The sequence below is a fragment of the Mustelus asterias genome, unplaced genomic scaffold (assembly GCF_964213995.1).
Source record: "Mustelus asterias unplaced genomic scaffold, sMusAst1.hap1.1 HAP1_SCAFFOLD_2890, whole genome shotgun sequence".
Taxonomy (NCBI): Eukaryota; Metazoa; Chordata; class Chondrichthyes; order Carcharhiniformes; family Triakidae; genus Mustelus; species Mustelus asterias.
The window spans coordinates 1-13,717 of NW_027592835.1; the positions used below are offsets into that span (position 1 = coordinate 1).

The 13,717-nt window shown below is 59.0% G+C and overlaps 1 protein-coding gene across 1 annotated transcript in view; it reads left to right on the top strand.

Annotated features, from left to right (window-relative positions):
• Positions 1 to 2,807: 2,807 nt before the first annotated feature.
• LOC144490118 (upstream stimulatory factor 1-like) overlaps positions 2,808 to 13,717 on the top strand; it is a gene marked incomplete at its 3' end in the record, with an annotated part of 41,589 nt that continues 30,679 nt past the window's right edge. Inside the window, exons 1-2 of the mRNA XM_078207928.1 lie at positions 2,808 to 3,343; positions 4,375 to 4,424. Of these exons, the coding sequence (XP_078064054.1) occupies positions 3,336 to 3,343; positions 4,375 to 4,424 (58 nt within the window). The remainder of the gene's footprint in view (positions 3,344 to 4,374; positions 4,425 to 13,717) is intronic.

Consider the following 13,717-nt stretch of genomic DNA (forward strand, 5'->3'; position numbering starts at 1 on the left):
GGGGCGTGGCCACGAGCTCCCACTGACCAATCCCCTTCAGCCCCCCCCCCCCCTCACCGGCCAACCCCCTTCAACTCCTTCATTGGCCAATCCATCATCGCCCCCTCCCCCACCCAATCCCCAGGGGCCACTCCCCCCCTCCCCCCAACACCCCCCCTCCCCCCAACACCCCCCTCCCCCAACACCCCCCTCCCCCCACCCCACCTCACTGCCCCCTCCCCCCAACACCCCCCTCCCCCCAACACCCCCCTCCCCCCACCCCACCTCACTGCCCCCCTCCCCCCACCCCACTCCCCCCCACCCCCCCAACACCCCCCCTCCCCCCAACACCCCCCTCCCCCCACCCCACTGCCCCCCTCCCCCCACCCCCACCCCACCCCCCCTCCCCCCACCCCCCCCTCCCCCCTCCCCCCACCCCCACCCCCCTCCCCCCACCCCCACCCCACCCCCCTCCCCCCACCCCCCCTCCCCCCACCCCCACACCCCCCCCACCCCACTGCCCCCCTCCCCCCCACCTCCACCCCCCCACTCCACCCCCCCCTCCCCCCACTCCACCCCCCCTCCCCCACTCCCCCCCCTCCCCCCACTCCACCCCCCCCTCCCCCCACTCCACCCCGCCGCCCCCTCCCCCACTCCACCCCACCGCCCCCTCGCCCCACTCCACCCCACCCCCGCCTCCCCCCACCCCCACCCCACCCCCCTCCCCCCACCCCCCACCCCCACCCCACCCCCCTCCCCCCACCCCACCCCCCCTCCCCCCACCCCACCCCCCCTCCCCCCACCCCACCCCCCCTCCCCCCACCCCACCCCCCCTCCCCCACCCCACTGCCCCCTCCCCCCACTCCACCCCCCCTCCCCCCACTCCACCCCCCCTCCCCCCACTCCACCCCCCCTCCCCCCACTCCACCCCCCCCTCCCCCCACTCCACCCCCCCCCCCCCCCACTCCACCCCCCCCTCCCCCCACTCCACCCCCCTCCCCCCACTCCACCCCCCCCCTCCCCCCACTCCACCCCCCCCCTCCCCCCACTCCACCCCCCCCTCCCCCCACTCCACCCCCCCCCTCCCCCCACTCCACCCCCCCCTCCCCCCACTCCACCCCCCCTCCCCCCACTCCACCCCCCCTCCCCCCACTCCACCCCCCCTCCCCCCACTCCACCCCCCCCCTCCCCCACTCCACCCCCCCCCTCCCCCCACTCCACCCCCCCCCTCCCCCCACTCCACCCCACCGCCCTCCCCCACCCCCCTCTCCCCCCACCCCACCGCCCCCTTCCCCCCTCCCCCCACTCCCCCCACTCCACCCCCGCCCCACTGCCCGCCCTCCCCCGCCCCACTGCCCGCCCTCCCCCGCCCCACTGCCCGCCCTCCCCGCCCCACTGCCCGCCCTCCCCCGCCCCACTGCCCGCCCTCCCCCGCACCCACCCAAACCTCAGGGCCACTGTCCCCTTCCCACCGGCTAATCCCCCTTCCCCCCTACTCCCATTGGCCAATCCCCCCCCCCACCCACTCCTCATTGGCCAATTCCCCCCCTCTCCCCATTGGCCAATTCCCCCCCTCTCCCCATTGGCCAATTCCCCCCACTCTCCCCATTGGCCAATTCCCCCCCCAACTCCCCATTGGCCAATTCCCCCCCCCCCCATTGGCCAATTCCCCCCCCCCCCCATTGGCCAATTCCCCCCCCCCCCCCATTGGCCAATTCCCCCCCCCCCCCATTGGCCAATTCCCCCCCCCCCCCATTGGCCAATTCCCCCCCCCCCCCCCATTTGCCAATTCCCCCCCCCCCCATTGGCCAATTCCCCCCCCCCCTCCCCATTGGCAAATTCCCCCCCCCTCCCCATTGGCCAATTCCCCCCCCCCTCCCCATTGGCCAATTCCCCCCCCGTCCCCATTGGCCAATCCCCCCCCTCCCCATTGGCCAATTCACCCCCCTCCCCATTGGCCAATCCCCCCCTCCCCATTGGCCAATCCCCCCCTCCCCATTGGCCAATCCCCCCCTCCCCATTGGCCAATTCCCCCCCCCTCTCCCCAGTGGCCAATCCCCCACTCCCAATTAACCAATCCCGTTTAGCCAACCACTGACCAATCCCCTTCACCGCCTCTGCTCTGACCAATCCCCAGTCGCTTTACTGACTAATCCCCTTCAGCCCCTCATCCCCAATAACCAATCAGCTTCACCTCACTCTCCACTGACCAAACCCTCTCATCCCCCACCGCTCGGCACTGGCCAGTTTCCTTCCCCCTGTGCTGCTGACCACTTCGCTCCAAACCTCCACTGACCAATTAGCTCTCTTTCATGAACTGACCAACCCCGCGCTCCCCCAATTCTGTGCTCACCTCGGACGAACCAATCCTGTCCTGACAATGGAAACAAGAACTCGGGGGCATAGCCTCAAAATACAGGGGAGTCAATTTAGAACAGAGTTGAGGAGGAACTTCTTCTCCCAGAAGGTAGTGAATCTTTGGAATTCTCTGCCCAATGAAGCAGTAGAGGCGACCTCGTTAAATGTGTTTAAGTCACAGATAGATAGATTTTTAACCATTAAGGGAATTAAGGGTTATGGGGAGCGGGCGGGTAAGTGGAACTGAACCCACTATCAGATCAGCCATGATCTAATTGAATGGCGGGGCAGGCTCGAGGGGCTAGATGGCCTACTCCTGCTCCTATTTCTTATATTCTTATGGAATCTTTCTGAACCCCTCTGTGGGGCTTAGTACCATCACCCGGGAGAAGGTGTGGTGGTTAGGGAGAGATGTGGTGTTTGGTGAGTTGAGGAACTTCTAACCACTGTTTGTGTTTTTCCTCCAGGCTGTTGGAGAGTGAGTGTTCAGGGAGTACTGCAACGCACTTACGTTGAAGATTCAGAGTCTGTGGGGTCACTACTGCGCACTTAGCCTGGGGTTTGGAGAATCGCTGTGATGCTCTTACAGTGAAGAGGCAGGCTTCACTGAAATTATTGCAGCACACTTTTGGTTGCAGATCAGAGCGCCGGAATCGATGGACGTACATTGAAGAGTGTTGTTGCGTTGGATTTGCTGCGGTGCACTTAAGGATTGAGGATTTGAAGTTTGCTGCTGTCGCTACGACGCACTTAACAAAGTTGAAAAGTCGAGCTCAGCGAGCTTCCACCCTGTTCTGTGTTCAAAGACTCCTGGTTTGAGGAGTTGCCACGGCGCTGTCACATCAGGGAGTCGGGGTTCCCTGAGATCGCGACGACGCTCTTTACACCGGAGAGTCTGGGTCCTCTGAAATTGCGGCAGCGTTCTAACGTTGGAGAGCCAGGGCACAGGGCAATCGCTATGGCGCTCTTGCATTGGTGATGAGTCACAGGACCAGAAGATGAAAGGGTTCGTGGAGTCTGTGCCTATGTCGGCCGCAGGGTCAAGTGGGTCGGAGGAGGAGGGGTGTGCGAGGGAGGTCACCTGAGCACCCCCTCTTCCCGATTAAATTCATAGAGCTTTACAGCACAGAAAGAGGCCCTTCAGCCCATCGTGTCTGCGGCGGCCACCAGCACCAATCTATTGTAATCCCATTTTCTAACTTGGTCCATAGCCCTGTGTATGCTATAGTGTTTCAAATGCTCATCAAAATGCTTCTTAATGTTGTGAGTGTTCCCACCTCTACCACCCTTTCAGGCAGAGAGCTCCAGATTCCTCTGGCTGAAAAAGGTTTTCTTCAAGTCCCCTTGTCTGAAATATAAGCCCTCTTTAAAGACCCCTCTACAAATGGGAAACGTTCCTTTCTCTCTACCCTATCTCTGTGCCATATATAATCTTACACACCTCAATCAGGTCCCCCCTCAGCCTTCTCTGCTCTGAGGAAAACAGCCCCAGTCTATCCAGTCTCTCTCCATAGCTAGAACGCTCCTGGTGAATCTCCTCTGCTCCCTCTCCAGTGCAATCACATCCGTCCTATAGTGTGGTGACCAGAACTGCACACAGTGCTCCAGCTGTGGCCTAACCAGTGTTTTATACAGCTCCATCATAACCTCCCTGTGCTTATATTCTGTACCTCGGTTAATAAAGGCAAGTGTCCCATATGCCTTCCTAACCACCTTATCTACCCATCCTGCTGCCTTTTGGGATCTATGGACCTGCACCCCAAGGTCCCTCTGGTCCTCTATATTTCCCAGCGTCCCACTGTTCATTGTATATTCCCTTGCCTTATTGGTCCTCCCAAAATGCATCATCTCACATTTTTCAGGGTTAAATTCCATTTGTCACTATCCTGCCCGTCTGACCAGCCCGTCAAGACCACCCTGTAATCCTGCACACTCCCTCCCTACCCCTTCTGTCCCCTTGTTCTCATCTCCTCTCGATATACCTCGATCTACTCTCTTTTTCTTGCGCACACTAACCGGACCTTGTGTTGTTTTCAGGCAGCAGAACGCTTCAGGAGGGGAGGAGGGCACACTTCACCTGCAGGAAGGTAGGCTGTCGCTTTCCACCATCCCCAAGATCTTACTATGCTAATGTCCAAGCGCACATTTGCATGTGTGCGTACACGTGTGTGTGTGAGTGTGTGTGCGTACACGTGTGTGTGTGTACATGTGTGTGTGTGTACATGTGTGTGCGTACACGTGTGTGTGCGTACACGTGTGTGTGTGCACATGTGTGTGTGTGCGTACCCGTGTGTGTGTGTGCGTACCTGTGTGTGTGTGCGTACACGTGTGTGCGTACACGTGTGTGCGTACACGTGTGTGCGTACACGTGTGTGCGTACACGTGTGTGCGTACACCTGTGTGCGTACACGTGTGTGCGTACACGTGTGTGCGTACACGTGTGTGCGTACACGTGTGTGTGTGAGTGTGTGCGTACACGTGTGTGTGTGAGTGTGTGCGTACACGTGTGTGTGTGAGTGTGTGCGTACACGTGTGTGTGTGTGTGTGCGTACACGTGTGTGTGTGCGTACACGTGTGTGTGTGCGTACACGTGTGTGTGTGCGTACACGTGTGTGTGCGTGCGTACACGTGTGTGTGCGTGCGTACACGTGTGTGTGCGTGCGTACACGTGTGTGTGTGCGTACACGTGTGTGTGTGTGCGTACACGTGTGCGTGTGTGCGTACACGTGTGCATGTGTGCGTACACGTGTGTGTGCGTACACGTGTGTGTGTACACGTGCGTGTGTACACGTGCGTGTGTACACGTGCGTGTGTACACGTGCGTGTGTGTACACGTGCGCGTGTGTACACGTGCGCGTGTGTACACGTGTGTGTGTGTGCGTACACGTGTGTGTGTGTACACGTGTGTGTGTGTGTACACGTGTGTGTGTGTACACGTGTGTGTGTGTACACGTGTGTGTGTGTACACGTGTGTGTGTGTACACGTGTGTGTGTGTGTACACGTGTGTGTGTGTACACGTGTGTGTGTACACGTGTGTGTGTACACATGTGTGCGTACATGTGTGTGTGTGCGTACACGTGTGTGCGTGTGTGCGTACACGTGTGTGTGTGCGCGTACACGTGTGTGTGTGCGTACACGTGTGTGTGCGTACACGTGTGTGTGTGCGTACACGTGTGTGTGCGTGCGTACGTGTGTGTGTGCGTGCGTACACGTGTGTGTTTGCGTACACGTGTGTGTGTTTGCGTACACGTGTGTGTGTTTGCGTACACGTGTGTGTGTGCGTACACGTGTGTGTGTGTGTGTGCGTACACGTGTGTGTGTGCACGTGTGTGTGTGCACGTGCGTGTGTGCACGTGCGTGTGTGCACGTGCGTGTGTGTGCACGTGCGTGTGTGTGCACGTGCGTGTGTGCACGTGTGTGTGTGCACGTGTGTGTGTGCACGTGTGTGTGTGCACGTGTGTGTGTCCACGTGCGTGTGTGTGTACACGTGTGTGTACACGTGTGTGTGTGTACACGTGTGTGTACACGTGTGTGTGTGCTTACACGTGTGTGTGCTTACACGTGTGTGTGTGCTTACACGTGTGTGTGTGTGCGTACACGTGTGTGTGTGCGTACACGTGTGTGTGTGCGTACACGTGTGTGTGTGTGCGTACACGTGTGTGTGTGTGCGTACACGTGTGTGTGTGTGCGTACACGTGAGTGTGTGTGCGTCCACGTGTGTGTCTGCGTGTTCGTCCACGTATGTGTCTGCGTGTGCGTACACGTGTGTGACTGCGTGAGCGTACACGTGTGTGTCTGCGTGTGTACGTGTGTACGTACGTACGTGCGTGCGTTCGTGTGTGCGTGTGTACGTGCGTGTGTGTGTGCGTGTGTGCGTGCGTGCGTGTGTACGTGCGTGTGCGCGTGCGTGCGTGTGTACGTGCGTGTGCGTGCGTGCGTGTGTGCGTGCGTGTGTGCGTGTGTGTGTGCGTGCGTGCGTGTGTGTGTGCGTGCGTGCGTGTGTGCGTGCGTGCGTGCGTGTGTACGTGTGTGCGTGCGTGTGTACGTATGTGCGTGCGTGTACGTATGTGCGTGCGTGTGTACGTATGTGTGTGCGTGCGTGTGTACGTACGTGTGTGCGTGTGTACGTATGTGTGTACGTATGTGCGTGTGTACGTACATTCGTGCATGTGTACGTGTGTACGTATGTGCGTGCGTGTGTACGTGCGTGTGTACGCAAGTGCGTGCATGTGTACCTATGTGCGTACGTATGTGCGTGTGTACGTACATTTGTGCGTGTTTACCTATGTGCGTGCGTGTGTACGTATGTGCATGCGTGTGTACGTATGTGCGTGTGTACGTGCGTGCGTGTGTACGTACGTGCGTGCGTGCGTGCGTGTGTACGTACGTGCATGCGTGTGTACGTACGTGCGTGCGTGTGTACGTGCATGCGTACGTGGATGCGTGCGTGTGTGCGTACGTGCGTGTGTGCGTGCGTACGTGCATGTGTGCGTGTGTACGTGCGTGTGTGCGTGTGTACGTGCGTGTGTGCGTGCGTGTGTACGTACGTGCGTGCGTTCGTGTGTACGTACGTGCGTGCGTTCGTGTGTACGTACGTGCGTGCGTTCGTGTGTACGTACATGCGTACGTTCGTGTGTACGTATGTGCGTGCGTTCGTGTACGTACGTGCGTGCGTTCGTGTGTACGTACGTGCGTGCGTTCGTGTACGTGCGTGCGTTCGTGTGTACGTACGTGCGTGCGTTCGTGTACGTACGTGCGTGCGTTCGTGCGTAAGTGCGTGCGTACGTACGTGCGTGCGTACGTGCGTTCGTGTGTACGTACGTGCGAGCGTTCGTGTGTACGTACGTGCGAGCGTTCGTGTGTACGTACGTGCGTGCGTTCGTGTGTACCTACGTGCGTGCGTTCGTGCGTGCGTGCGTGTGTACCTACGTGCGTGCGTTCGTGCGTGCGTGCGTGTGTACGTACGTGCGTGCGTGTGTACCTACGTGCGTGCGTTCGTGTGTACCTACGTGCGTGCGTTCGTGTGTACCTACGTGCGTGCGTTCGTGTGTACCTACGTGCGTGCGTTCGTGTGTATGTACGTGCGTGCGTGCGTACATACGTGCGTGTGTGTGTACGTGCGTGCGTGTGTACGTGCATGCGTGTGTGTGTGCGTGTGCACGTACGTGCGTGCGTGTGTACGTGCGTGCGTACGTACGTGCGTGCGTGTGTACGTAGAGTGCGTGTGTGTGAACGTGTGTGTGTGTGTGTGAACGTGCGTGCGTGTGTACATGCGTGCGTGTGTACGTATGTGCGTGCGTGTGTACGTATGTGCGTGCGTGTGTACGTATGTGCGTGCGTGTGTACGTGCGTGCGTGTGTACGTACGTGCGTGTGTACGTGCGTGCGTGTGTATGTACGTGCGTGCGTGTGTACGTATGTGCATGCGTGTGTACGGCGTGTGCACGTGCGTGCGTGTGTACGTACATTCGTGCATTTGTACGTGTGTACGTACATTCGTGCATGTGTACGTGCATGCGTGTGTGCGTGCGTGTGTACGTATGTGCGTGCGTGTGTACGTTCGTGCGTGCGTGTGTACGTGCGTGCGTGTGTACGTACGTGCGTGTGTACGTGCGTGCGTGTGTATGTATGTGCATGCGTGTGTACGGCGTGTGCACGTGCGTGCGTGTGTACGTACATTCGTGCATTTGTACGTGCGTGCGTGCGTGTGTACGTACGTGTGTACGTAAGTGCGTGCGTGTGTACGTGCGTGTGTACGTAAGTGCGTGCATGTGTACCTATGTGCGTACGTATGTGCGTGTGTACGTACATTTGTGCGTGTTTACCTATGTGCGTGCGTGTGTACGTATGCATGCGTGTGTACGTATGTGCGTGTGTACGTGCGTGCGTGCGTGTGCGTGCGTGTGTACGTACGTGCGTGCGTGCGTGCGTGTGTACGTACGTGCGTGCGTGTGTACGTACGTGCGTGCGTGTGTACGTGCATGCGTACGTGGATGCGTGCGTGTGTGCGTGCGTACGTGCGTGTGTACGTGCGTGTGTGCGTGTGTACGTGCGTGTGTGCGTGCGTGTGTACGTACGTGCGTGCGTTCGTGTGTATGTACGTGTGCGTACGTGCGTGCGTGTGTACGTACGTGCGTGCGTTCGTGTGTACGTACGTGCGTGCGTTCGCGTGTACGTACGTGCGTGCGTTCGTGTGTACGTACATGCGTGCGTTCGTGCGTACGTAAGTGCGTGCGTTGTGTGTACCTACGTGCGTTCGTGTGTACCAACGTGCGTGCGTTCGTGCGTACGTACGTGCGTGCGTTCGTGTGTACCTACGTGCGTTCGTGTGTACCTACGTGCGTGCGTTCGTGCGTACGTACGTGCGTTCGTGTGTACCTACGTGCGTTCGTGTGTACCTACGTGCGTGCGTTCGTGCGTGCGTGCGTGCGTGTGTGTGTACGTGCGTGTGTGTGTACGTGCGTGCGTTCGTGTGTACCTACGTGCGTGCGTTCGTGTGTACGTGCGTTCGTGTGTACCTACGTGCGTGCGTTCGTGTGTACCTACGTGCGTTCGTGTGTACCTACGTGCGTTCGTGCGTGCGTGCGTGCGTGTGTGTGTACGTGCGTGCGTGTGTGTGTACGTACGTGCGTGCGTTCGTGTGTACCTACGTGCGTGCGTTCGTGCGTGCGTTCGTGTGTACCTACGTGCGTGCGTTCGTGCGTACCTACGTGCGTGCATTCGTGCGTACGTGCGTGCGTTCGTGCGTACGTACGTGCGTACGTGCGTTCGTGTGTACGTACGTGCGAGCGTTCGTGTGTACGTACGTGCGTGCGTTCGTGTGTACCTACGTGCGTACGTGCGTGCGTGTGTGTGTGTGTACGTGCGTGTGTACGTACGTGCGTGCGTTCGTGTGTACCTACGTGCGTGCGTTCGTGTGTACGTGCGTGCGTGTGTACCTACGTGCGTGCGTTCGTGTGTACCTACGTGCGTGCGTTCGTGTGTACGTACGTGCGTGCGTTCGTGTGTACCTACGTGCATGTGTGCGTGCGTGCGTACATACGTGCGTTTGTGTGTACGTGCGTGTGTACGTGCGTGCGTGCGTGTGTACGTGCATGCGTGTGTGTGTGCGTGTGTACGTACGTGCATGCGTTCGTGTGTACGTACGTGCGTGCGTTCGTGTGTACGTACGTGCGTGCGTTCGTGTGTACGTACGTGCGTGCGTTCGTGTGTACCTACGTGCGTGCGTTCGTGTGTACCTACGTGCGTGCGTTCGTGTGTACCTACGTGCGTGCGTTCGTGTGTACCTACGTGCGTGCGTTCGTGTGTACCTACGTGCGTGCGTTCGTGTGTACCTACGTGCATGTGTGCGTGCGTACATACGTGCGTTTGTGTGTACGTGCGTGTGTACGTACGTGCGTGCGTGTGTACGTGCATGCGTGTGTGTGTGCGTGTGTACGTACGTGCATGCGTGTGTACGTGCGTGCGTGAGTACGTGCGTGCGTGCGTGTGTACGTATGTGCGTGCGGGTGTATGTGCGTGCGTGTGTATGTATGTGTGTACGTGCGTGCGTACGGCGTACGTGCGTGCGTGTGTGTGTATGTATGTGCGTGCGTGTGTATACGTGCGTGCGTGTGTACGTACGTGCGTGCGTGTGTACGTATGTGCATGCGTGTGTACGGCGTGTGCACGTGCGTGCGTGTGTACGTACATTCGTGCATTTGTACGTGTGTACGTACATTCGTGCATGTGTACGTGCGTGTGCGTGTGTACGTGCGTGTGTACGTGCGTGCGTGTGTGCGTGCGTGTGTACGTATGTGCGTGCGTGTGTACGTATGTGCGTGCGTGTGTACGTTCGTGCGTGCGTGTGTACGTGCGTGCGTGTGTACGTACGTGCGTGCGTGTGTGCGTGTGTGCGTGTGTACGTGCGTGCGTGCGTGTGTGCGTGCGTGTGTACGTATGTGCGTGCGTGTGTACGTATGTGCGTGCGTGTGTACGTTCGTGCGTGCGTGTGTACGTGCGTGCGTGTGTACGTACGTGCGTGCGTGTGTGCGTGTGTACGTGCGTGTGTACGTGCGTGTGTGCGTGCGTGTGTGCGTGTGTACGTGCGTGCGTGCGTGTGTGCGTGCGTGTGTACGTTCGTGCGTGCGTGTGTACGTGCGTGCGTGTGTACGTGCGTGCGTGTGTACGTGCGTGCGTGTGTGTATGTGCGTACGTATGTGCGTCTGTACGTATATTCGTGCATGTGTACGTATGTGCGTGTGTGTACGTGCGTGCGTGTGTACGTACGTGCGTGTGTACGTGCGTGCGTGTGTACGTGCGTGTGTACGTGCGTGCGTGTACGTATGTGCGTACGTATGTGCGTGTGTACGTATATTCGTGCATGTGTACGTATGTGCGTGTGTGTACGTGCGTACGTGTGTATGTACGTGCGTGCGTGTGTACGTATGTGCGTGCGTGTGTACGTACGTGCGCGCGTGTGTACGTGCGTGCGTACGTGCGTACGTGTGTACGTGCGTGCGTGTGTACGTGCGTGCGTGTGTATGTACGTGCGTGCGTGTGTACGTACGTGCGTGTGTACGTATGTGCATGCGTGTGTACGGCGTGCGCACGTGCGTGCGTGTGTACGTATGTGCATGCGTGTGTACGGCGTGTGTACGTACGTGCGTGCGTGTGTACGTATGTGCATGCGTGTGTACGGCGTGTGCACGTGCGTGCGTGTGTACGTATGTGCATGCGTGTGTACGGTGTGTGTACGTACGTGCGTGCGTGTGTACGTATGTGCATGCGTGTGTACGGCGTGTGCACGTGCGTGCGTGTGTACGTACATTCGTGCATGTGTACGTGCGTGTGCGTGTGTGCGTGCGTGTGTGCGTGCGTGTGTACGTATGTGCGTGCGTGTGTACGTTCGTGCGTGTGTACGTACGTGCGTGCGTGTGTACGTGCGTGCGTGTGTACGTGCCTGCGTGTGTACGTACGTGCGTGCGTGTGTACGGCGTGTGCACGTGCGTGCGTGTGTACGTACATTCGTGCATTTGTACGTGTGTACGTACATTCGTGCATGTGTACGTGCGTGTGCGTGTGTACGTGCGTGTGTGCGTGTGTACGTGCGTGCGTGCGTGTGTGCGTGCGTGTGTACGTATGTGCGTGCGTGTGTACGTATGTGCGTGCGTGTGTACGTTCGTGCGTGCGTGTGTACGTGCGTGCGTGTGTACGTACGTGCGTGCGTGTGTGCGTGTGTACGTGCGTGTGTACGTGCGTGCGTGCGTGTGTGCGTGCGTGTGTGCGTGTGTACGTGCGTGCGTGCGTGTGTGCGTATGTGCGTGTGTGTACGTGCGTGTGTATGTACGTGCGTGCGTGTGTACGTATGTGCGTGCGTGTGTACGTACGTGCGCGCGTGTGTACGTGCGTGCGTGTGTACGTATATTCGTGCATGTGTACGTATGTGCGTGTGTGTACGTGCGTGCGTGTGTATGTACGTGCGTGCGTGTGTACGTATGTGCGTGCGTGTGTACGTACGTGCGCGCGTGTGTACGTGCGTGCGTACGTGTGTACGTGCGTGCGTGTGTATGTACGTGCGTGCGTGTGTACGTACGTGCGTGTGTACGTATGTGCATGCGTGTGTACGGCATGCGCACGTGCGTGCGTGTGTACGTATGTGCATGCGTGTGTACGGCGTGTGTACGTACGTGCGTGCGTGTGTACGTATGTGCATGCGTGTGTACGGCGTGTGCACGTGCGTGCGTGTGTACGTATGTGCATGCGTGTGTACGGTGTGTGTACGTACGTGCGTGCGTGTGTACGTATGTGCATGCGTGTGTACGGCGTGTGCACGTGCGTGCGTGTGTACGTACATTCGTGCATGTGTACGTGCGTGTGCGTGTGTGCGTGCGTGTGTGCGTGCGTGTGTACGTATGTGCGTGCGTGTGTACGTATGTGCGTGCGTGTGTACGTTCGTGCGTGTGTACGTACGTGCGTGCGTGTGTACGTGCGTGCGTGTGTACGTGCCTGCGTGTGTACGTACGTGCGTGCGTGTGTACGGCGTGTGCACGTGCGTGCGTGTGTACGTACATTCGTGCATTTGTACGTGTGTACGTACATTCGTGCATGTGTACGTGCGTGTGCGTGTGTACGTGCGTGTGTGCGTGTGTACGTGCGTGCGTGTGTGCGTGCGTGTGTACGTATGTGCGTGCGTGTGTACGTATGTGCGTGCGTGTGTACGTTCGTGCGTGCGTGTGTACGTGCGTGCGTGTGTACGTACGTGCGTGCGTGTGTGCGTGTGTACGTGCGTGTGTACGTGCGTGTGTACGTGCGTGTGTGCATGCGTGTGTGCGTGTGTACGTGCGTGCGTGCGTGTGTGCGTGCGTGTGTACGTTCGTGCGTGCGTGTGTACGTGCGTGCGTGTGTACGTGCGTGCGTGTGTACGTGCGTGCGTGTGTGTATGTGCGTCTGTACGTATATTCGTGCATGTGTACGTATGTGCGTGTGTGTACGTACGTGCGTGTGTACGTGCGTGCGTGTGTATGTGCGTGTGTACGTGCGTGCGTGTACGTATGTGCGTGTGTACGTATATTCGTGCATGTGTACGTATGTGCGTGTGTGTACGTGCGTGCGTGTGTATGTACGTGCGTGCGTGTGTACGTATGTGCGTGCGTGTGTACGTACGTGCGTGCGTGTGTACGTGCGTGCGTACGTGTGTACGTGCGTGCGTGTGTACGTGCGTGCGTGTGTATGTACATGCGTGCGTGTGTACGTGCGTGTGTACGTATGTGCATGCGTGTGTACGGCGTGCGCACGTGCGTGCGTGTGTACGTATGTGCATGCGTGTGTACGGCGTGTGTACGTACGTGCGTGCGTGTGTACGTATGTGCATGCGTGTGTACGGCGTGTGCACGTGCGTGCGTGTGTACGTATGTGCATGCGTGTGTACGGTGTGTGTACGTACGTGCGTGCGTGTGTACGTATGTGCATGCGTGTGTACGGCGTGTGCACGTGCGTGCGTGTGTACGTACATTCGTGCATGTGTACGTGCGTGTGCGTGTGTGCGTGCGTGTGTGCGTGCGTGTGTACGTACGTGCGTGCGTGTGTACGTATGTGCGTGCGTGTGTACGTTCGTGCGTGTGTACGTACGTGCGTGCGTGTGTACGTGCGTGCGTGTGTACGTGCCTGCGTGTGTACGTACGTGCGTGCGTGTGTACGTGCATGCGTACGTGGATGCGTGCGTGTGTGCGTACGTGCGTGTGTGCGTGCGTACGTGCATGTGTGCGTGTGTACGTGCGTGTGTGTACGTGCGTGTGTGCGTGCGTGTGTACGTACGTGCGTGCGTTCGTGTGTATGTACGTGTGCGTACGTGCGTGCGTGTGTGCGTACGTGCGTGCGTTCGTGTGTACGTACGTGCGTG